The sequence below is a fragment of the Bombina bombina genome, chromosome 5 (assembly GCF_027579735.1).
Source record: "Bombina bombina isolate aBomBom1 chromosome 5, aBomBom1.pri, whole genome shotgun sequence".
NCBI lineage: Eukaryota > Metazoa > Chordata > Amphibia > Anura > Bombinatoridae > Bombina > Bombina bombina.
The window spans coordinates 600,285,932-600,308,638 of NC_069503.1; the positions used below are offsets into that span (position 1 = coordinate 600,285,932).

Here is a 22,707-nt window from a genome sequence, read left to right on the forward strand (position 1 = left end):
TACAGAAAATGTTGATAAATAAAAAAAAAAAAACCTGCCCTAACTATATACTGGCAGACTAGCTGCCAGTACTTAAAGGGTATGATACCAAAAAAATTTAGCAAATTGACATTGAAGATTACCCCCCCCCCCAAAAAAAAACAGCAAAGAGAAATCGGATTATATCAATGGCCCAACCTCCTCTAGGAATCATTTTAATTTAGAATCCTCCTGAGTAATATTGCCCAGAAATTCCTGATTTTGTGAAGTCTGCTGGTATAAATATAAATGTCACTAATGAGGAAATGGGTGTGCAATTCAAAGGCAGTCATTTCTTTCATGTAATTGGCAAGAGTCCATGAGCTAGTGACGTATGGGATATACAATCCTACCAGGTTGGGCAAAGTTTCCCAAACCTCAAAATGCCTATAAATACACCCCTCACCACACCCACAATTTAGTTTTAGAAACTTTACCTCCTATGGAGGTGGTGAAGTAAGTTTGTGCTAAGATTTCTACGTTGATATGCGCTTCTCAGCATTTTTGAAGCCCGTTTCCTCTCAGAGTACAGTGAATGTCAGAGGGATGTGAAGGGAGTATCACCTATTGCAATGGTTTTCCTCACAGGGATCTTTTTCATAGGTTCTCTGTTATCAGTCATAGAGATTCATCTCCTACCTCCCTTTTCAGATCGACAATATACTCTCATATTCCATTACCTCTACTGATAACTGTTTCAGTACTGGTTTGGGTATCTGCTATATGTGGATGGGTGTCTTCAGGGAAGTATGTTTTCATTACTTAAGACACTCTCAGCTATGGTTTGGCACTTTATGTATTTATATAAAGTTCTAAATATATGTATTGTACTTTTTTTTCCATGATTCAGGTGTCAGTATATTTCCTTTTGCAGACTGTCCGTTTCATATCTGGGAAATGCATTTTTTTAGGAAAATGTATTTCTTACCTGGGGTATAGTCTTTTTGCAATTGACTGTCATTTTAAATTTGCGGGCAGAATTAGGCTCGCGAGGGCGCAAAATGCCAAACTATATTGCGTCATATTTGGCGCGAAGTTACGTTCAATGACGCAAATTCGTCATTTACGGCTTCTTTGTCGACCCTGAGTCCTTTCACAAGGTTGCGTCTTCAATGACGTGAGTGTTTCATTTCCGGATGTTAGCGCCAAAAAATGTTCTCTTTTTGTGCCTCATTCTTGGCGCCAAATATTTTCATAATTTAAACCCCATTCCTATATGCCTCTTGCCTTTTTCTCTATCAGAGGGCTATGCTGTTGCATTTTTTTCCCATTCCTGAAACTGCCATATAAGGAAATTGAAAATTTTGCTTTATATGTTTATTCTCTTACATTTTGCAAGATGTCTCAATCTGTTCCTGTCTCGGAAAACACTGTTGGAATCCTGCGGACTGATAACAGTTCTACCTAAGCTAAGTACGTTTGTTGTAATCTTATGGAGATTATATCTCCAGCTGTGGTTTGTAATAAGTTGTCATGATAAACTTTTACATGCAGAGAATGTGTCCATCAGTAATAATACATGGTCTGTTGCTATTCTTTTAACATCTAATGTACAAGATATTCCTGTGAATTTATAAGTATTTTTTTGCTGATTCTATTCAGAAGGCTGTGTCTGCCATCCCGCCTTCTAATAAATGTAAAGGTCTTTTTTAAACTTCTCATAAAGTTGATGAAATTTCAAATGACTGACAACATACTGAATTATCCTCTTCTGATGAGGATCTATCTGATTCAGAAGATCCTTCCTCAGATATTGACACTAACAAATCTACTTATTTATTTAAAATGGAGTACATTTGTTCTTTGTTAAAGAAGTGTTGATTATATTGGATATTGAGGAGACTAGTCCTCTTGATTTTAACGCTAGTAAACGTTTAAATTCTGTTTATAAACCTCCTGTGGTTATTTCAGAGGTTTTTTTTATCAGTTCCTGATGCTATTTCTGATATTTCTAAGGAATGGAATAGGCCTTGTATTTCTTTTATTCCTTCTTTAAGGTTTAAAAAATTGTATCCTTTGTCAGCAATTAGATTGGAGTTTTGGGAAAAGATCCCCAAAATTAATGGGGCTATCATCTCTACTCTTGCTAAACGTACTACTATTCCTACGGAAGAAAGTATTTCTTGTTAAGATCCTTTAGACTGGAAACTTGAATCTGATCTAAGGAAAGCTTATTTATTTTCAGGTCTTCTTCTTAGGCCTGCAATTTCTTTGGCTGATGTTTTGTTGGAAACTTTAGCGCAACAAGTATCGGATCATGATTTGTCTAGCATTGTTAACTTGATTCAACATGTTAATATTTTCATTTGTAATGCCTTTTTTGTTATCAAAATTGATGGTAAATCTCTGTCTTTAGCTATTTTAGCTAAAAGAGCTTTGTGGCTTAAATCTTGAAATGCTGATATGACTTCTAAGTCCAGATTGCTATTTCTTTCCTTCCAAGGTAATAAATTATTTGGCTCAGTTGGATTCAATATTTTCAACTGTCACTGGGGGGAAGGGAGTTTTTTTGCCTCAAGATAAGATCTAAGGGTAAATTTAAAGCTTCTATCCGTTTTTGTTCTTAAATAAGGAACAGAAACCTAATTCTTCCCCAAGGAATCTGTTTCCAATTGGAAGCTTTCTTCAAATTGGAATAAATCCAAGCCATTTAAGAGATCAAAGTCAGCCCCTAAGTCCGCATGAAGGTGCGGCTCTTATTCCAGCTCAGCTGGTAGGGGGCAGGTTAAGATTTTTTTAAGATGTTTGGATCAATTCGGTCCAAAATCATTGGATTCAGAATATTGTCTCTCAGGGGTACAGAATAGGATTCAGAGTAAGACCGCCTTTGAGAAGATTTTTCTCTCTCACACATTCCAGCAAACTCGGTAAAGGCTCAGGCTTTCCTGAAGTGTGTTTCAGACCTGGAGTTATCTGGGGTAATCATGCCAGTTCCGTTTCAGGAACAGGGTCTGGGGTTTTATTCAAATCTATTCATTGTCCCAAAGAAAGTAATTTCTCCAACATAGGTGTGTCCGGTCCACGGCGTCATCCTTACTTGTGGGATATTCTCTTCCCCAACAGGAAATGGCAAAGAGCCCAGCAAAGCTGGTCACATGATCCCTCCTAGGCTCCGCCTACCCCAGTCATTCTCTTTGCCGTTGTACAGGCAACATCTCCACGGAGATGGCTTAGAGTTTTTTAGTGTTTAACCTTCTACAACCCATTTCATGCATTGTCCCTGTCACTACAGCCGCATATTTCTGGTTTGATGAACTGATTAAGGTGCTCGATAGTGACTCTCCTCCTTATGAGGAGATTATGGACAGAGTCAATGCTCTCAAATTGGCTAATTCTTTCACTCTAGACGCCTCTTTGCAATTGGCTAAGTTAGCGGCTAAGAATTCTGGGTTTGCTATTGTGGCGCGCAGAGCGCTTTGGTTGAAATCTTGGTCGGCTGATGCGTCTTCCAAGAACAAGCTACTAAACATTCCTTTCAAGGGGAAAACGCTGTTTGGTCCTGACTTGAAAGAGATTATCTCTGATATCACTGGGGGTAAGGGCCATGCCCTTCCTCAGGATCGGCCTTTCAAGGCAAAAAATAGACCTAATTTTCGTCCCTTTCGTAAAAACGGACCAGCCCAAGGTGCTACGTCCTCTAAGCAAGAGGGTAATACTTCTCAGGCCAAGCCAGCTTGGAGACCAATGCAAGGCTGGAACAAGGGAAAGCAGGCAAAGAAACCTGCCACTGCTACCAAGACAGCATGAAATATCGGCCCCCGATCCGGGACCGGATCTGGTGGGGGGCAGACTCTCTCTCTTCGCTCAGGCTTGGGCAAGAGATGTTCTGGATCCTTGGGCGCTAGAAATAGTCTCCCAGGGTTATCTTCTGGAATTCAAGGGACTTCCCCCAAGGGGAAGGTTCCACAGGTCTCAGTTGTCTTCAGACCACATAAAAAGACAGGCGTTCTTACATTGTGTAGAAGACCTGTTAAAAATGGGAGTGATTCATCCTGTTCCATTGAGAGAACAAGGGATGGGGTTCTACTCCAATCTGTTCATAGTTCCCAAAAAAGAGGGAACGTTCAGACCAATCCTAGATCTCAAGATCTTAAACAAATTTCTCAAGGTCCCATCGTTCAAGATGGAAACCATTCGAACTATCCTTCCTTCCATCCAGGAAGGTCAATTCATGACCACGGTGGATTTAAAGGATGCGTATCTACATATTCCTATCCACAAGGAACATCATCGGTTCCTAAGGTTTGCATTCCTGGACAAACATTACCAGTTCGTGGCGCTTCCTTTCGGATTAGCCACTGCTCCAAGGATTTTCACAAAGGTACTAGGGTCCCTTCTAGCTGTGCTAAGACCAAGGGGCATTGCAGTAGTACCTTACCTGGACGACATTCTGATTCAAGCGTCGTCCCTCCCTCGAGCAAAGGCTCACACGGACATCGTCCTGGCCTTTCTCAGATCGCACGGCTGGAAAGTGAACGTGGAAAAGAGTTCTCTATCCCCGTCAACAAGGGTTCCCTTCTTGGGAACAATTATAGACTCCTCAGAAATGAGGATTTTTCTAACAGAGGCCAGAAAGACAAAACTTCTGGACTCTTGTCGAATACTTCATTCCGTTCCTCTTCCTTCCGTAGCTCAGTGCATGGAAGTGATCGGGTTGATGGTAGCGGCAATGGACATAGTTCCTTTTGCGCGCATTCATCTAAGACCATTACAACTGTGCATGCTCAGTCAGTGGAATGGGGACTATACAGACTTGTCTCCAAAGATACAAGTAAATCAGAGGACCAGAGACTCACTCCGTTGGTGGCTGTCCCTGGACAACCTGTCACGAGGGATGACATTCCGCAGACCAGAGTGGGTCATTGTCACGACCGACGCCAGTCTGATGGGCTGGGGCGCGGTCTGGGGATCCCTGAAAGCTCAGGGTCTTTGGTCTCGGGAAGAATCTCTTCTACCGATAAATATTCTGGAACTGAGAGCGATATTCAATGCTCTCAAGGCTTGGCCTCAGCTAGCGAGGACCAAGTTCATACGGTTTCAATCAGACAACATGACGACTGTTGCGTACATCAACCATCAGGGGGGAACAAGGAGTTCCCTAGCGATGGAAGAAGTGACCAAGATTATTCTATGGGCGGAGTCTCACTCCTGCCACCTGTCTGCTATACACATCCCGGGAGTGGAAAATTGGGAAGCGGATTTTCTGAGTCGTCAGACATTGCATCCGGGGGAGTGGGAACTCCATCCGGAAATCTTTGCCCAAGTCACTCAACTATGGGGCATTCCAGACATGGATCTGATGGCCTCTCGTCAGAACTTCAAAGTTCCTTGCTACGGGTCCAGATCCAGGGATCCCAAGGCGGCTCTAGTGGATGCACTAGTAGCACCTTGGACCTTCAAACTAGCTTATGTGTTCCCGCCGTTTCCTCTCATCCCCAGGCTGGTAGCCAGGATCAATCAGGAGAGGGCGTCGGTGATCTTGATAGCTCCTGCGTGGCCACGCAGGACTTGGTATGCAGATCTGGTGAATATGTCATCGGCTCCACCTTGGAAGCTACCTTTGAGACGAGACCTTCTTGTTCAGGGTCCGTTCGAACATCCGAATCTGGTTTCACTCCAGCTGACTGCTTGGAGATTGAACGCTTGATTTTATCGAAGCGAGGTTTCTCAGATTCTGTTATCGATACTCTTGTTCAGGCCAGAAAGCCTGTAACTAGAAAGATTTACCACAAAATTTGGAAAAAATATATCTGTTGGTGTGAATCTAAAGGATTCCCTTGGGACAAGGTTAAGATTCCTAGGATTCTATCCTTCCTTCAAGAAGGATTGGAAAAAGGATTATCGGCAAGTTCCCTGAAGGGACAGATTTCTGCCTTGTCGGTGTTACTTCACAAAAAACTGGCAGCTGTGCCAGATGTTCAAGCCTTTGTTCAGGCTCTGGTTAGAATCAAGCCTGTTTACAAACCTTTGACTCCTCCTGGGAGTCTCAATTTAGTTCTTTCAGTTCTTCAGGGGGTTCCGTTTGAACCCTTACATTCCGTTGATATTAAGTTATTATCTTGGAAAGTTTTGTTTTTAGTTGCAATTTCTTCTGCTAGAAGAGTTTCAGAATTATCTGCTCTGCAGTGTTCTCCTCCTTATCTGGTGTTCCATGCAGATAAGGTGGTTTTACGTACTAAACCTGGTTTTCTTCCAAAAGTTGTTTCTAACAAAAACATTAACCAGGAGATTATCGTACCTTCTCTGTGTCCGAAACCAGTTTCAAAGAAGGAACGCTTGTTGCACAATTTGGATGTTGTTCGCGCTCTAAAATTCTATTTAGATGCTACAAAGGATTTTAGACAAACATCTTCCCTGTTTGTTGTTTATTCAGGTAAAAGGAGAGGTCAAAAAGCAACTTCTACCTCTCTCTCTTTTTGGATTAAAAGCATCATCAGATTGGCTTACGAGACTGCCGGACGGCAGCCTCCCGAAAGAATCACGGCTCATTCCACTAGGGCTGTGGCTTCCACATGGGCCTTCAAGAACGAGGCTTCTGTTGATCAGATATGTAGGGCAGCGACTTGGTCTTCACTGCACACTTTTACCAAATTTTACAAGTTTGATACTTTTGCTTCTTCTGAGGCTATTTTTGGGAGAAAGGTTTTGCAAGCCGTGGTGCCTTCCATTTAGGTGACCTGATTTGCTCCCTCCCTTCATCCGTGTCCTAAAGCTTTGGTATTGGTTCCCACAAGTAAGGATGACGCCGTGGACCGGACACACCTATGTTGGAGAAAACAGAATTTATGTTTACCTGATAAATTTATTTCTCCAACGGTGTGTCCGGTCCACGGCCCGCCCTGGTTTTTTTAATCAGGTCTGATAATTTATTTTCTTTAACTACAGTCACCACGGTACCATATGGTTTCTCCTATGCTAATATTCCTCCTTAACGTCGGTCGAATGACTGGGGTAGGCGGAGCCTAGGAGGGATCATGTGACCAGCTTTGCTGGGCTCTTTGCCATTTCCTGTTGGGGAAGAGAATATCCCACAAGTAAGGATGACGCCGTGGACCGGACACACCGTTGGAGAAAGAAATTTATCAGGTAAACATAAATTCTGTTTTCATTCAGACCAGTTTTGGATCTAAAAAATTTGAATCGATATGTAAGAGTACCAACTTTCAAAATGGTGACTATAAGGTCTTTTCTGCTTTTTGTTCAGCAAGGGCATTATATGCCCACAATAGACTTACAGGATGCATATCTTCATATTCCGATTCATCTAGACTGTTTTCAATTTCTGAGATTCTCTTTTTTTTAGACAACCATTACCAATTTGTTGCTCTTCCTTTTTGGCTTAGCGACAGCTCTAGGAATCTTTTCAAAGGTTCTTGGTGTCCTGCACTCTGTTATCAGAGAGCGGGGTGTTGCGGTGTTTCCTTATTTGGACGATATCTTGGTACTTGCTCAGTCTTTACGTTCTGCAGAATCTCACACAATTCAACTACTGTTGTTTTTTTTCAAAGACATGGTTGGAGGATCAATTTACCAAAAAGTGACTTGATTCCTCAGACAAGGGTCACCTTTTTAGGTTTCCAGATAGATTCAGTGTCCATGACTCTGTCTCTAACAGATGAGACAATTTTTAAATTGGTTTCAGCTTGTCTGAACCTTCAGTCTCTATTATTCCCTTCAGTAGCTATGTGCATGGAAGTTTTTAGGTCTCATGACTGCAGCATCGGACGTGATTCTATTTGCTCGTCTTTATATGAGACCTCTCTTTGTATGCTGAATCAGTGGTGCAGGGATTATACAAGGATATCACAATTAATATCCTTAAATCCCACTGTTTGACTATCTCTGACTTGGTGGTTAGTTCACCATTGTATAGTTCTAGGGGCCTCTTTGGTTCATCCAACCTGGACTGTGATCACAACAGATGCAAGTCTTTTCAGGTTGGGGAGCTGTTTGGGGATCTCTGACAGCACAAGGGGTTTGGAAATCTCAAGAGGCGAGATTACCAATCAATATTTTGGAAACTCCTTGCGATTCTCAGGGCTCTTCAGTTTTGGCCTCTGTTGAAGAGAGAACCGTTCATTTGTTTTCAGACAGACAATATCACAACTGTGGCATATGTCAATCTTCAGGGTGGGACTCACAGTCCTCAAGTTATGAAAGAAGTATCTTGGATACTTGTTTGGGCGGAATCCAGCTCCTATCTAATTTCTGCGGTCCATAACCCAGGTATAGACCATTAGGAAGCAAATTACTTCAGTCGTCAGACTTTACATCCGGGAGAATGGTCTCTCCACTCAGATGTGTTTTCTCAAATTGTTCATACGTGGGGGCTTCCAGAAATAGATCTGATGGCATCTCATCTAAACAAAAAACTTCCCAGATTCCTGTCCAGGTCCAGGGATCCTCAGGCGGAAGCAGTGGATGCATTGTCACTTTCTTGGTGTTATCAGTCTGCTTATATTTTCCCGCCTCTAGTTCTTCGAAGAGTGATCTCCAAAATCATCATGGAGCAATCGTTTGTGCTGCTGGTAGCTCCAGCATGGCCTCACAGGTTTTGGTATGCAGATCTTGTACGGATGTCCAGTTGCCAACCTTGGCCACTTCCATAAAGGCCAGACCTTCTATCTCAAGGTCTGTTTTTTCCCATCAGGATCTCAAATCATTAAATTTGAAGGTATGGAAATTGAATGCTTAGTGCTTAGTCGTAGAGGTTTCTCTGACTCAGTGATTAATATTATGTTGCAGGCTTGTAAATCTGTTTCTAGAAAGATTTATTATTGAGTTTGGAAAACTTACTTTTGATGGTGTTCTCATAAATTCTCTTGGCATTCTTTTAGAATTCCTAGAATTTTACAGTTTCTTCAGGATGGTTTGGATAAAGGTTTGCAAGTTCCTTGAAGGACAAATCTCTGCTCTTTCTGTTTTATTTCACAGAAAGATTGCTAGACTTCCTGATATTCACTGTTTTGTGCAGGCTTTGGTTCGTATCAAGCCTGTCATTAAATCAATCTCTCCTCCTTGGAGTCTTAATTTGGTTTTGAAGGCTTTACAGGCTCCTCCGTTTGAGCCTATGCATTCTTTGGTCATTAACTACTTTCTTGGAAAGTGTTGTTTCTTTTGGCCATCTCTTCTGATAGAAGAGTTTCTGAATTATCCGCTCTCTCTTGTGAATCTCCTTTTCTGATTTTTCATCAGGATAAGGCGGTTTTGCGGACTTCATTTAAATTCTTACCTAAGGGTGTGAATTCTAACAACATTAATAGAGAAATTGTTGTCCCTTCCTTGTGTCCTAATCCTAAGAATTCTTTGGAGAGATCCTTACATTCTTTGGATGTGATAAGAGCTTTGAAATATTATGTTGAAGCTACTAAAGATTTCAGGAAGACTTCTAGTCTATTTGTTATATTTTTTGGTTCTAGGAAAGGTTAGAAGGCTTCTGCTGTTTCCTTGGCTTCGTGGTTAAGCTTTTGATTCATCAAGCTTAGTTGGAGTCGGTTCAAGCCCCGCCTCAGAGAATTACAGCTCATTCTACTATATCAGTCTCCACTTAGTGGGTTTTTAAGAATGAGGCTTCAGTTGATCAGATTTGCAAAGCAGCAACTTGGTCTTCTTTGCGTACACTATTTACCAAAGAGTCCATGAGGCCCACCCTTTTTGTGGAGGTTATGATTTTTTGTATAAAGCACAATTATTTCCAAATGTCTTTGTTGATGCTTTTTACTCCTTGGCTATTTGTTAAACTGAATTGTGGGTGTGGTGAGGGGTGTATTTATAGGCATTTTGAGGTTTGGGAAACTTTGCCCCTCCTGGTAGGATTGTATATCCCATACGTCACTAGCTAATGGACTCTTGCCAATATGAAATAAATTAATTTATCAGGTAAGTTCTTACATAAATTATGTTTTTTAAACAATATATCCATTCAAAATAACGTTTGAGATTCAATTTTATAAAACGTTTGAGTGTCACAGGATACATCAACAATGTCAGGATTTGTGAATGAAAATTTGTAAAATGGATTCACCTGGTTGTCCACCTGACCTACGTATAAGTGAGAAAATTATCTGGGACCTTGTTCAGCCTTTATTAGTCTATAGCAGGGTTTTCACCTTGGTTGAGAGCAGGTTAATAACCATGTTTACTAATCTGCTGATTATTTTGCAGATATCCCAAAAATCTTGCCTGTTAGGGAGGACTTAGGACAGGTTTGAAAACCAATGGGCTATGGGTACGTCTGTATGTCTATTACACCAGCATTCCATTCTTTTTAAAATATTATACTGTTATGACACAGTGGAACAGTAAGAAAAATATTATAAGGTTTGCCACAACAGCTAATCTCTAAAAATCTAAAGGCTAGCAAATCAGAATCTATTAGTTGAGAAAAAAATTGTATACACTGTCAACAATAAACAATGATTGTACCAGGGAAGTTTCTGCAAGAGGTGAACTGTTGAGGCAGAAAAAAAGTTTCAATCATAGATTATAATAAATACATGGGTGAAGTAGACCTTTCAGACCAAATAATTTAACCCATGCTTTGCTGCAATGAAATCCAAAATTTGGTTTAAAAAAAATTGTACAGATCAGCTTCATCGCTGTTTCATGCCCTTCGATACCTGGTCTGTGCGTAATGACCATTTTGAAATTTAACATAGTTTTAAAATACTGGTAAAAAATCCCTTTTAGAAAATCTTTCAGAACTTCTAGTTATTAAAACAAATGACAAGCCCATACATATCTACTATTTCTGAACAAAAGATTTTAAAATCATTTGAATTATCACTACACATGTTTTGTGTAAATAATATCAGTGAGAAAGTTTCTTAAGTAATTTTTTTTTTTTAAGTTTACATGAAATATACCAAAGTGGGCCTAGATCAATACCTTGGTTTGCAGTTACTTAATAACAATAAAGCTTATTAACCCTTTGACTGAAAGTATCTAAAAATTCCCTTTCAGAACTGTGATTTACAGCTGCAATTAATGACCTTCTAATTATCAAAACCAATGACAAGCTCAAACGTTTCTGCTATTTCAAAGCGGATTTTAGGGAAGCTTTTACAACCATTTGGCTTATGTCTGCACCAGTTTCTCACTGAAATTACTTACAAAGTTTGTGAAAAAAAATATTTTTTTTATATATGATCGTATTTGGCACACATCTGACTTAAAACTGGTTGCATGCTGCTTTCTTGGGAGACCTTGACACCCAGTCCCCTCCGTGACCCGGATACAACAGTCACATATAGACTGTTAAATTGTACTGCCGATTCAGAGATAAGGACATGTTTTTTTGGACTGTTTTACTTTATAGTTTTAACATGAATACACAAGAGGAGGGAATCTATTTAGTTATTCAAGACCTCTTGAAAGAGTTTGAAAATAAGATGTTTAAGAGAATAGACGGTCTCTTATTTCTCATTGCACCTGTAGATATGGGGGAGTATGATGTGGGACTTACTGCGGATCTAAAAGGAGTTTCACTGCTGTGTGATTCGCTAGAGGATGTGGCTGTAATGGATCTGCAGACAGAATCGCAATTGAATGAGGGACAGTACCTATTTGTTAAGACCAAGAACCAAGCTTGAGAGGCGGAGGAGTCCTATAGTAGTGTTCGCACTGCCATAGTCTACTTTATCATGAAATGGACAGTCTGAGTGTGGCTGGTGCCTGGCGAAACTGGCCCTGATGCAGGTTAGGGATTTACCTGTTGCCTATCATCCCTCACGATTGATGACAGCTGGAGGTATCTATTATAACCTTGCAGTGGTAAAGAGGAAGACTGGGTTGTCTGGTACCCCCTGGGCTAGTTCTGCCAACTCCTCCTGAGGGGGGCCTCAGCATCTTGCGGAATTGGAAGTTGATTTACCCCATTATTCAAAAGAGTCAAGCTTTTACGGATATGTCTGGGAGGGGGCTGTGGCCCGGTACTTATATAAAATATCTTACCAGGAAGGATACATTGAGATTTCTCTCGTTTTCAAGTATGTCCTGGGTATCGCATGTATTTATGTTGAGCTTTGCTACAGTTGCTGCTGAAAGGCACAAGGTGGGCTCGTATGGCTTCGTCCTGAAATCGGAATTGGCTGATAGCTTAGTGAACTATACAAATACTGGAAGAAAGGGATAGGGTGACTTTAGTTTCCATATGTCCCCAGTTTCATGAAGAGCAATTCAGAGAAGCAGATTTGTTTTTATTTGTCAACCTGATGGTCTATATGGACTGCGAGTTTGTAGGTTTATACTGTTTTAAGGTCATTCTAAGATAAAAGTTGTCAGTTTACTTGATTTTTTCTATTGCACAGATAATGATCTCAGTCATATTCTCTATATAGGCTAGCTGTAGATACTACTACTAATAAAAACATATGAAGAAAGCCATAGTACTAACTATTGCCTATGTATTTTCATGTTTCATGATGGATTGAATATGTTCTTAGTCGACCGCTTAGTACAGGCACAATGATACCAGATAACCAAGATTTCATTGTCGGATCAGTTGTTGCCTGGTAGTATGAGAACCTCATGTTTGATGCCGGTTCAGACAACTATCTGATTCCCTAATATGGCAGCATAGTCATACCATAAACCCCAACTTATTGTCATGTCTATCTACATAATATGGGAGTAAGCTCACATTATTATTCTAAGGTAATGCTCCAACGCTATTTCAATTGCTCTTAACTTTTGGTAAAGTTAGAGTCAGGAAACCCCAAAATTTTCTTTCATGATTTGAATAGAACATACAATTTTAAACAACTTTCAAATTTGCTTCGTTCTCTTATCCTTTGCTAAAGGAACAGCATTGCACTGCTGGCAGCTGAACACATCTAGTGAGTCAATCACAAAAGATAAATGTGTGCAGGCACCAATTAGCAGCAGCTCCTATTAGTGTAGGATATGTGCGTATTCTTTTTCAACAATGGATACCAAGAGAACAAAGCACATTTAAAAATAGAAGTGAATTTAAAAGTGTTTTTACATTACATGCTCTATCTGAATCGTGTAAATTAAATTTTGACTTTCCTATCCCTTTAACTGCTTTGGTGGAGCTTACAGAGATCTAACCTTTATTTCACAAATTCTTTTAGTTATACTAAGTGACGAGGTTTTTAAAAATATCTTAGTTTACCATTTAGCCCCTGAGTGGCAGTTCTATTCTGGGTGGCATAGAGCTATTTAATATTCATCCCAATGATACTATAGTTCCCTATATACAACTTATACAGTTGGTGTTTTAAGTGACATGACATACATTCTACCCTAAAATTTCTATTAGGATTTGTATAGTAGGCCAACTCAATACTAAAGAGGATCGAGAGATCTAAAGATGATTACTGTTCTCTAGTTTGCCATTAGGTGTTAATATTTTTATCATAGTTCGATTCTATTATTTAATGACACAAATTCTCCCCTTTTCCATAATATGAGGAGAGTCCACGGCTTCATTACTTGTGGGAATACAGAACCTGACCACCAGGAGGAGGCAAAGACACCCCAGCCAAAGGCTTAAATACCTCCCCCACTTCCCTTATATCCCAGTCATTCTTTGCCTTTCGTCGCAGGCAGAGAAGTGTCAGAAGATACGGAGTAGTTCCTTATGGAGGGTAGTATCCTTCGGAATGGGACTGGAGTTTTAAGTAGTCTTGTCAGCCTCTCAGTGAGAGTATTGACGAATGTTAGAGTCTGGAGATGCAGGGAGAGTCTTTCTGCAAACCCATCCAGACTCGTATTAACAGCTCCTAAGCAATCCGTGTTGACGAGTTTCACTGCCTGCTTCTATCACTCAAGTCCATGTCAGGTGCGATGCTACAAGACTGTCAAACTTGAGAGGCTGTGTGCCTGTTCCACAGCAGAGATTCTGGTAAGATCGTTTCATTTATATGCACATATGATAACGCAAGAAGACAGGGGCACAGTGTGACTTCTTTTATCTGTATGGAATAGAGCGTTAATATCTCCGGAAGGGGATTATTGAACAGGGGGTATTTATCGCATAATTTTCTTTATTATGTTTTATGCTGTAACATGTGTGAGATGAGTCTCAGGCAGATGTTGGAACGTACAGGTTTTTACTTTTATTTTGGTTAGCTGCGCAACCTGTTAGGTTTGGCACGCCTTTTTCCTGTAGCAGGGGTGGTCCTGCATGACGCACCACGTGACCGGGTGTGGTCACCCTGATTTCCTCTGTTCCTGACCGTGCGGTTTACCGGAAACGGAGCGGTGTCTCTGTGGGGCCTGGGTCATAGGAGGAGGTGAGTGCCCCAGCCATTGGGGTATAAAGGTGCCACTTATCTTTTTCTGTAGTCCATTTTACAAGCGCAAGCTATGGAGGACTCTGATACGATGGAGGGTACTCCCTCTTTACCTAAATCTTATACCTGTTTGTATTGTGAGGAGGCTACGTTGTATCCGCATACCCAATTATGTTCCACATGCCTTGATAAAGTAATTTTAGCTAAGAGGAGAGTAGTATCTTTCAGGAGAGTAGTATCTTATCAGGGCTTTAAAAACATAAATTATGCTAACCAGATAATTTCCTTTCCTTCTGTATGAGAGTCCACGGCCCCCTGCCCGTTTTTTCTCCATTGTGCAGACCTAAATTTTGTTCTTCTGGCACCCTTTATACCGTGATATTTCTCCTACTGTTCCTTGTTCCCTTGGCAGAATTACTGGGATGTGAGGGAAGTGGGAGAGGTATTTAAGCCTTTAGCTGCGTGTCTTTGCCTCCTCCTGGTGGCCAGGTTCTGTTTTCCCACAAGTAATGAATGAAGCCGTGGACTCTCCTCATACAGAAGGAAAGGAAATTATCTGGTTAGCATAATTTATGTTTTTAAAGCCCTGATAAGATACTACTCTACTGAAAGTGGTATTGTATGATGGGATAAACAATAAAACTAAGGTCCATGAGTGACCTATTTCTTGCACAAAATCCTTCTAGTAAATTATACTTTTGGTGTGTATGGGAGGGTCCAGGGGTGGCCTCTTACTGTTTCAGTAGGTAAAAATAGAGGAATATTAACTTTTGTTTTTTAAAGCGCTATTTAGGCATAATGCTAAGCTCTCACCTTTTGCTTTCTGTACTTCATACAAAACGGCGTTGCTTTCTTCAGTGTTATTGCTTGCACATGTAACTATACAGGCTTGTAATTGTTTTGCAATATGTCTTTTTTTTCTGAAGAGCTCCTCGGACGCAATGCTAAGTTCTCACCATTTGCTTTCTGAACTTCATATGAGAGAGCGTTGCTTGCTTTAGCATCATTGTATGTACATGTAATTGCACAAGCTTGTAATTATTGTTTTTTGCATTTTGTCTATTTTGTCATTATACCTCAATAAAAAATATAAATTAAAAAATAAATGCGCATGCTCTTTCATTCAGTTTTTAAACCAACTTAATGTTCATGTTATGTGCAAAACCCATGCAGGGGTGTTAAATACATAATCAGAGTTAAAACCTGGGTAGAGTGCATTGCCACTCCTGCAGTGGAAGTGGCTGGTGATTGAAAGACATGTTTGCCTCTCCTGATGGGTTCATTGACCTCTCCTGTTCAGGAGTGTGAATGTACTGCTTCCATGGTGCAGTCTGTTTAACCCCAGTTTGTGTTTAACTAGATTTCTTTTTAAAAGCACTTACACTTTTACTATAAAGCTGTCTCTTGTTGTACAGATAAGAAAGAAATATTAATTATATTAATCATGTTTGGCATATAAGATGCAGGCCATTGTTCGAGGGAATTTATTATAAGTAAAAAACAAAACAAAAATAAATTTATATATATGCCAAAAGGTTTGCTTGGCATCTGACAAATATTATATTCTTCATGACTTTGCTTCCACACCCAGTGTTGGTGTTCTTAGGATTTTATTGAATGTCATTCTGCTGAAGGATTGGTTTATTTATGTTAGTTTTTTTTTTTACTCTAGGCAGAAGCAAGGCTTTTGGAGGAGCAGCGCAGAGTACAAGTATATTTACACGAGAGCACACAGGATGAGCTGGCTCGGAAATGTGAACAAGTGCTCATTGAAAAACACCTAGAAATTTTCCACACAGAGTTTCAAAATTTACTAGATGCGGACAAAAATGAAGGTATCTTAAGATTAGCATTCAGTTCTTGAAAAATGTATGTTTTTTGTGTACTTAACTAGAATGTGCTATAGTATTTCACGTATGCAGGAAAAAGAAATGGAAGATATGTTCAGGTGTGTAAATATACATCAGAAGTGAGGTGTGTTTTCCTCCTGTAGTTTATCTGTCCATCTATCTTAAACTAAGGGGTCTACGACTGCAGGTTCTCACAAGAGGACCTGCAGTCCGTATTTATCAAGCAGCGGTCATCAGACCGCTGCTTCCTTAACTCTTCTCCACCTCTTAGGTGGAGAATTTCAATCTCGTCCGACCAGGGAGATTGACAACTCCTGCCCGAGCGTGATTGGCTGTGCGCGGGCAGGGGGTGGTGTTGCACAAGAGCACAAAATATTGTTCTTGTGCAATGCTGAGTTCCGCCAGCGGTGAGCTGCGGCTGACAAGGGCGTATATGTACGCCCCTGTCCGTCGTAGCTTGATTAATCGAGCCCTAAGGGTCAGGACCAACACACGTAGTGAGATGCTTTTTCTCTTGTAAGGTGTATCCAGTCCATGGATTCATCCTTTACTTGTGGGATATTCTCCTTCCTAACAGGAAGTGGCAAAGAGAGCACACAGCAGAGCTGTCCATATAGCTCCCCCTCTAGCTCCACCCCCCAGTCATTCTCTTTGCCGGCTCTAAGCAATAGGGTCCCTCTCGGGAGGGTAAAGAGATGTGGTGTTAGATTTGTAGTTTTTTTGTTCTACAAGCAAAAGTTTGTTATTTTAAATGGTACCGGTGTGTACTATTTACTCTCCAGCAGAAAAGAGATGAAGATTTCTGCAGAGAGGAAGATGATTTTAGCATGTTGTAACTAAAATCCACTGCTGTTCCCACACAGGACTGAGGAGTACAAGAACTTCAGTTGGGGGGAACGGTTTGCAGGTTAGGCTGCAATAAGGTATGTTCAGTCACTTATTTCTAGACAAGACTGTGGTAATGCTAGAAAAGGACTGATAAGATCCCAATGAGGGAAGGGTAAGTTTTATTCAGAGACTAAGTATGGAATTTCAAGCTTACATAACAGGGCTAATTTATGCTGGTTGACACTATTTTATGGCAAGTTGACACTTTTTTATGGCAAACGGTTTTTACTTATAAACATCGTTTTTGAGTCACTTTAAAGGTCCCTTTGGGTTTCTTTCAGGGGTTATTACCCACATGGCTAATCTTATAACTCTTTTATAAGGGTTTCTTTAGGCCTCACAGCACTGGAGTAAGGTGGGAGGGGCCTAATTTCGCGCCTCAGATGCGCAGTTAGATGGACTAGATCTTCAGGCTGTGTTCATATGGAGGCTCCTGCTACAGTGGAGGACCCATAAAAAAGCTTTTTCCCCATAAATCTGACTTCTGAGGGAAGGTAGGGCCACAGCAGAGCTGTGGCAAGGTGCTAAAGTTGTTTTAACAGGTCTGTTAGCTTGCTATTGATCCGGTTTGGGCATTAAGGGGTTAATCAACTTTTTTGCTAGTTGTGCAATCTTACCACTGCTTTAGGTACATACTGTGAAAATTTCAGAAAGTTTGGTGCATTTTTCACTGTTTTGGAAAATTGTGTGCCTTTTTTATTTCTTAAAGGCACAGTAACTTTTTTTTGCAAAGTGTGTTTTTGCTTGATTAAAGTGTTTTCTAAGCCTGTTTGTCTTACTACTAGTCTGTTAAACATGTCTGACACCAGGGAAAATCCTTGTTCAATGTGTTTAGAAGCCATGGTGGAACCCCCTCTCAAAATGTGTCCCACTTGTACTGATATGTCTATACACTTTAAAGACCATATTGTTGCACTTAAAAATGTGGCCCAAGATGATTCTCAGACAGAAGGTAATGAGGTTAGCCCGTTGACCTCTCCCCAAGTGTCCCAACCAGTTACGCCCGCTCAAGCGACGCCTAGCACCTCTAGCGCGTCTAAATCTTTTACCTTACAAGATTTGGCGGCAGTTATGGATAATACCCTCTCAGCATTTTTATCTAAGCTGCCCGTGTTACCTGTAAAGCGTGATAGCTCTGTTTTAAGAACAGATTATGAGCATTCTGACGCTTTAGTAGCCGTATCAGATATACACTCACAACGCTCTGAAATGGGGGCGAGGGATGTGCTGTCTGAGGGAGAAATTTTCGATTCGGGAAAGGTTGCTCCTCAGACAGACTCAGATACGTTGGCTTTTAAATTTAAACTAGAACACCTCCGCTTATTGCTCAGGGAGGTATTAGTTACTCTGGATGACTGTGACCCTTTGGTGGTTCCAGAGAAATTGTGTAAAATGGACAAGTACCTAAAAGTTCCTGTTTACACTGATGTGTTCCCGGTCCCTAAGAGGATTGCGGATATAGTAACTAGGGAGTGGGATAGACTAGGTATTCCGTTTGTTCCCCCTCCTGTTTTTAAGAAGATGTTCCCCATATCTGACACCACGCAGGCTCGTGGCAGACGGTCCCTAAGGTGGAGGGGGCTGTTTCTTCACTTGCTAAACGCACAACCATACCAATTGAGGACGGTTGTGCTTTTAAAGACCCTATGGATAAAAAATTAAAGGGTTTACTTAAGAAAATTTTTGTTCAGCAAGGTTTTCTTCTCCAACCTATAGCGTGCATTGTTCCTGTAACTACTGCAGCTGCTTTCTGGTTCGAGGCGCTGGAAGATGCGCTCCAGACGAAGACCTCATATGAGGACATTATGGACAGAATTAAGGCTCTTAAGCTGGCTAATTCTTTTATCACAGATGCCGCTTTCCAACTGGCTAAGTTAGCGGCAAAGAATTCAGGTTTCGCCATTTTGGCGCGCAGGGCGCTGTGGCTAAAGTCCTGGTCGGCCGATGTGTCGTCAAAATCCAAACTATTGAACATCCCTTTCAAGGTAAGACCCTTTTCGGGCCTGAATTGAAAGAGATTATCTCAAATCACTGGGGGGAAAAGGCCATGCTCTCCCTCAGGACATGTCCTTTAAGACAAAGAACAAACAAAATAATTTTTGTTCCTTTCGGAATTTCAGGAGCGGTCTCGCTTCATCCTCCCCTGCTACAAAGCAAGAGGGTAACACTTCACAACCCAAAGCAGCCTGGAAACCTTACCAGGGCTGGAACAAGGGTAAACAGGCCAAGAAGCCTGCAGCTGCTTCCAAGACAGCATGAAGGGGTAGCCCCCGATCCGGGACCGGATCTAGTAGGGGGCAGACTCTCTCTCTTCGCTCAGGCCTGGGCAAGAGACGTACACGATCCTTGGGCCTTAGAGATTGTATCCCAGGGATATCTTCTAGATTTCAAGGACACCCATCCAAGGGGAAGGTTCCACATTTCTCGTTTGTCTTCAGACCAGACAAAGAAAGAGGCGTTCTTACGCTGTGTAGAAGACCTACATACAATGGGAGTGATCTACCCAGTTCCAATCGTGGAACAAGGGCTGGGTTTTTACTCAAACCTGTTTGTGGTTCCCAAAAAAGAAGGAACTTTCAGACCAATCCTGGATCTCAAAATTCTAAACAAATTCCTCAGAGTCCCATCATTCAAGATGGAGACCATTCGGACAATCTTACCAATGATCCAGGAGGGTCAATATAGGACTACCGTGGATCTAAAGGATGCGTATCTGCACATTCCTATCCACAAAGATCATCACCAGTTTCTCAGGTTCGCCTTTCTGGACAAGCATTATCAGTTTGTGGCTCTTCCCTTCGGGTTGGCCACTGCTCCCAGAATTTTCACAAAGGTGCTAGGGTCCCTCCTGGCGGTTCTAAGACCGCGGGACATAGCAGTGGCGCCTTATCTAGACGACATCTTAATTCAGGCGTCGACTTTCCAAAGAGCCAAGTCTCACACGGAAATTGTAGTGGCCTTTCTGAGGTCTCACGGGTGGAAGGTGAACATCAAAAAGAGTTCTCTCTCCCCCTTCACAAGAGTTCCCTTTCTAGGAACACTAATAGACTCGGTAGAAATGGAAATATTTCAGACGGAGGTCAGAAAGTTAAAACTCTTAACTACTTGCCGAGCTCTTCATTCCATTCCTCGGCCATCTGTAGCTCAGTGTATGGAGACAATCGGACTAATGGTAGCGGCAATGGACATAGTCCCTTTTGCAAGGATACACCTCAGACCACTGCAACTATGCATGCTCAAACAGTGGAATGGGGATTATGCAGATTTGTCTCCTCAAATACAGTTGGACCAGGGGACCAGAGATTCTCTTCTCTGGTGGTTGTCTCTAGATCACCTGTCTCAGGGAATGTGTTTCCGCAGACCAGAGTGGATCATCGTAACGACCGACGCCAGTCTGTTGGGCTGGGGTGCAGTCTGGGACTCCATGAAAGCTCAGGGCTTATGGTCTTGGGAAGAAGCTCTTCTCCCGATAAACATTCTGGAACTGAGGGCGATATTCAATGCGCTTCAGGCATGGCCTCAGCTAGCAGCGGCCAAATTCATCAGATTTCAGTCGGACAACATCACAACTGTAGCTTATGTCAATCATCAAGGGGGAACAAGGAGTTCCTTAGCAATGATGGAAGTAACCAAAATAATCAGGTGGGTGGAGGATCACTCTTGCCACCTCTCAGCAGTTCACATCCCAGGAGTAGACAACTGGGAGGCGGATTTTCTAAGTCGTCAGACTTTTCACCCGGGGGAGTGGGAACTCCACCCGGAGGTATTTGCCCAGCTGACTCGGCTATGGGGCACTCCAGAATTGGATCTAATGGCGTCCCGTCAGAACTCCAAGCTTCCTCTTTACGGGTCCAGGTCCCGGGATCCCCAGGCGGTGCTGATAGATGCTCTAGCAGCGCCTTGGTCCTTCAATCTGGCCTATGTTTTTCCACCGTTTCCTCTCCTCCCTCGTCTGGTTGCCAGAATCAAGCAGGAGAGGGCTTTGGTGATTCTAATAGCGCCTGCGTGGCCACGCAGGACTTGGTATACAGACCTAGTGGACATGTCATCTGTACCAACATGGACACTGCCAATGAGGCAGGACCTTCTAATACAGGGTCCTTTCAAACATCCAAATCTAATTTCTCTACGTCTGACTGCTTGGAGATTAAACGCCTAATCCTATCAAAGCGTGGTTTCTCCGAGTCGGTTATTGATACCCTGATTCAGGCTAGAAAGCCTGTCACCAGGATAATCTACCATAAGATTTGGCGGAAATATCTTTTTTGGTGCGAATCTAAGGGTTACTCATGGAGTAAGGTTAGGATTCCCAGGATTTTGGCATTTCTCCAAGAAGGATTGGAGAAAGGATTATCAGCTAGTTCCTTAAAAGGACAGATATCTGTTTTGTCTATTCTTTTACACAAACGTCTGGCAGAGGTACCAGACGTTCAAGCGTTTAGTCAGGCTTTAGTCAGAATCAAGCCTGTTTATAGACCTGTTGCTCCGCCGTGGAGTCTGAATTTAGTTCTTTCAGTTCTGCAAGGGGTTCCGTTTGAACCTTTACATTCCATAGATATTAAACTGTTATCTTGGAAAGTTTTGTTTTTGGTAGCTATCTCTTCTGCTCGAAGAGTTTCAGAGTTATCTGCTTTGCAGTGTGATTCACCTTACCTGGTGTTCCATGCAGATAAGGTAGTTTTGCGTACCAAACCAGGTTTTCTTCCTAAAGTTGTGTCTAATAAGAATATTAACCAGGAAATTGTTGTTCCTTCTCTGTGTCCTAATCCTTCGTCGAAGAAGGAACGTCTGTTACACAATCTTGATGTGGTTTGTGCTTTAAAGTTTTATTTACAAGCAACTAAGGATTTCAGACAAACGGCTTCTTTGTTTGTTATCTATTCTGGTAAGAGGAGAGGTCAGAAGGCGACCGCTACCTCTTTCTTTCTTTTTTTTTTTTTTTTTGGCTGAAAAGCATCATCCGTTTGGCCTATGAGACTGCTGTCCAGCAGCCTCCTGAAACAATTACTGCTCATTCTACCAGAGCAGTGGCTTCCACATGGGCTTTTAAAAATGAGGCTTCTGTTGAACAGATTTGTAAGGCGGCGACTTGGTCTTCGCTACATATTTTTTCCAAATTTTAAAAATTCGATACTTTTGCTTCTTCGGAGGCTATTTTTGGGAGAGAGGTTTTACAAGCAGTGGTGCCTTCTGTTTAAGGTACCTGTCTTGTTCCCTCCCTTAATCCGTGTCCTAAAGCTTTGGTATTGGTATCCCACAAGTAAAGGATGAATCCGTGGACTGGATACACCTTACAAGAGAAAACAGAATTTATGCTTACCTGATAAATTACTTTCTCTTGTGGTGTATCCAGTCCACGGCCCGCCCTGGCTATCAGTCAGGTAAATTTTTTATTTAAACTACAGTCACCACTGCACCCTATGGTTTCTCCTTTTTTCTCCTAACCTCCGGTCGAATGACTGGGGGGTGGAGCTAGAGGGGGAGCTATATGGAAAGCTCTGCTGTGTGCTCTCTTTGCCACTTCCTGTTAGGAAGGAGAATATCCCACAAGTAAAGGATGAATCCGTGGACTGGATATACCACAAGAGAAAGTAATTTATCAGGTAAGCATAAATTCTGTTTTTTTACTGGGTCACACCCTCCCAAGGTTCTATTTCCACTCCTCTATCATGTGACAGCCATTAGCCAGCCAA

The 22,707-nt window shown here is 41.7% G+C and overlaps 1 protein-coding gene across 1 annotated transcript in view; it reads left to right on the forward strand.

The window, feature by feature from the left end:
- The window catches only part of CUL1 (cullin 1), a 275,965-nt gene that overhangs the window by 107,414 nt on the left and 145,844 nt on the right, over positions 1–22,707 (forward strand). Inside the window, exon 8 of the mRNA XM_053715813.1 lies at positions 15,949–16,111. Within this exon, the coding sequence (XP_053571788.1) occupies positions 15,949–16,111 (163 nt within the window). The remainder of the gene's footprint in view (positions 1–15,948; positions 16,112–22,707) is intronic.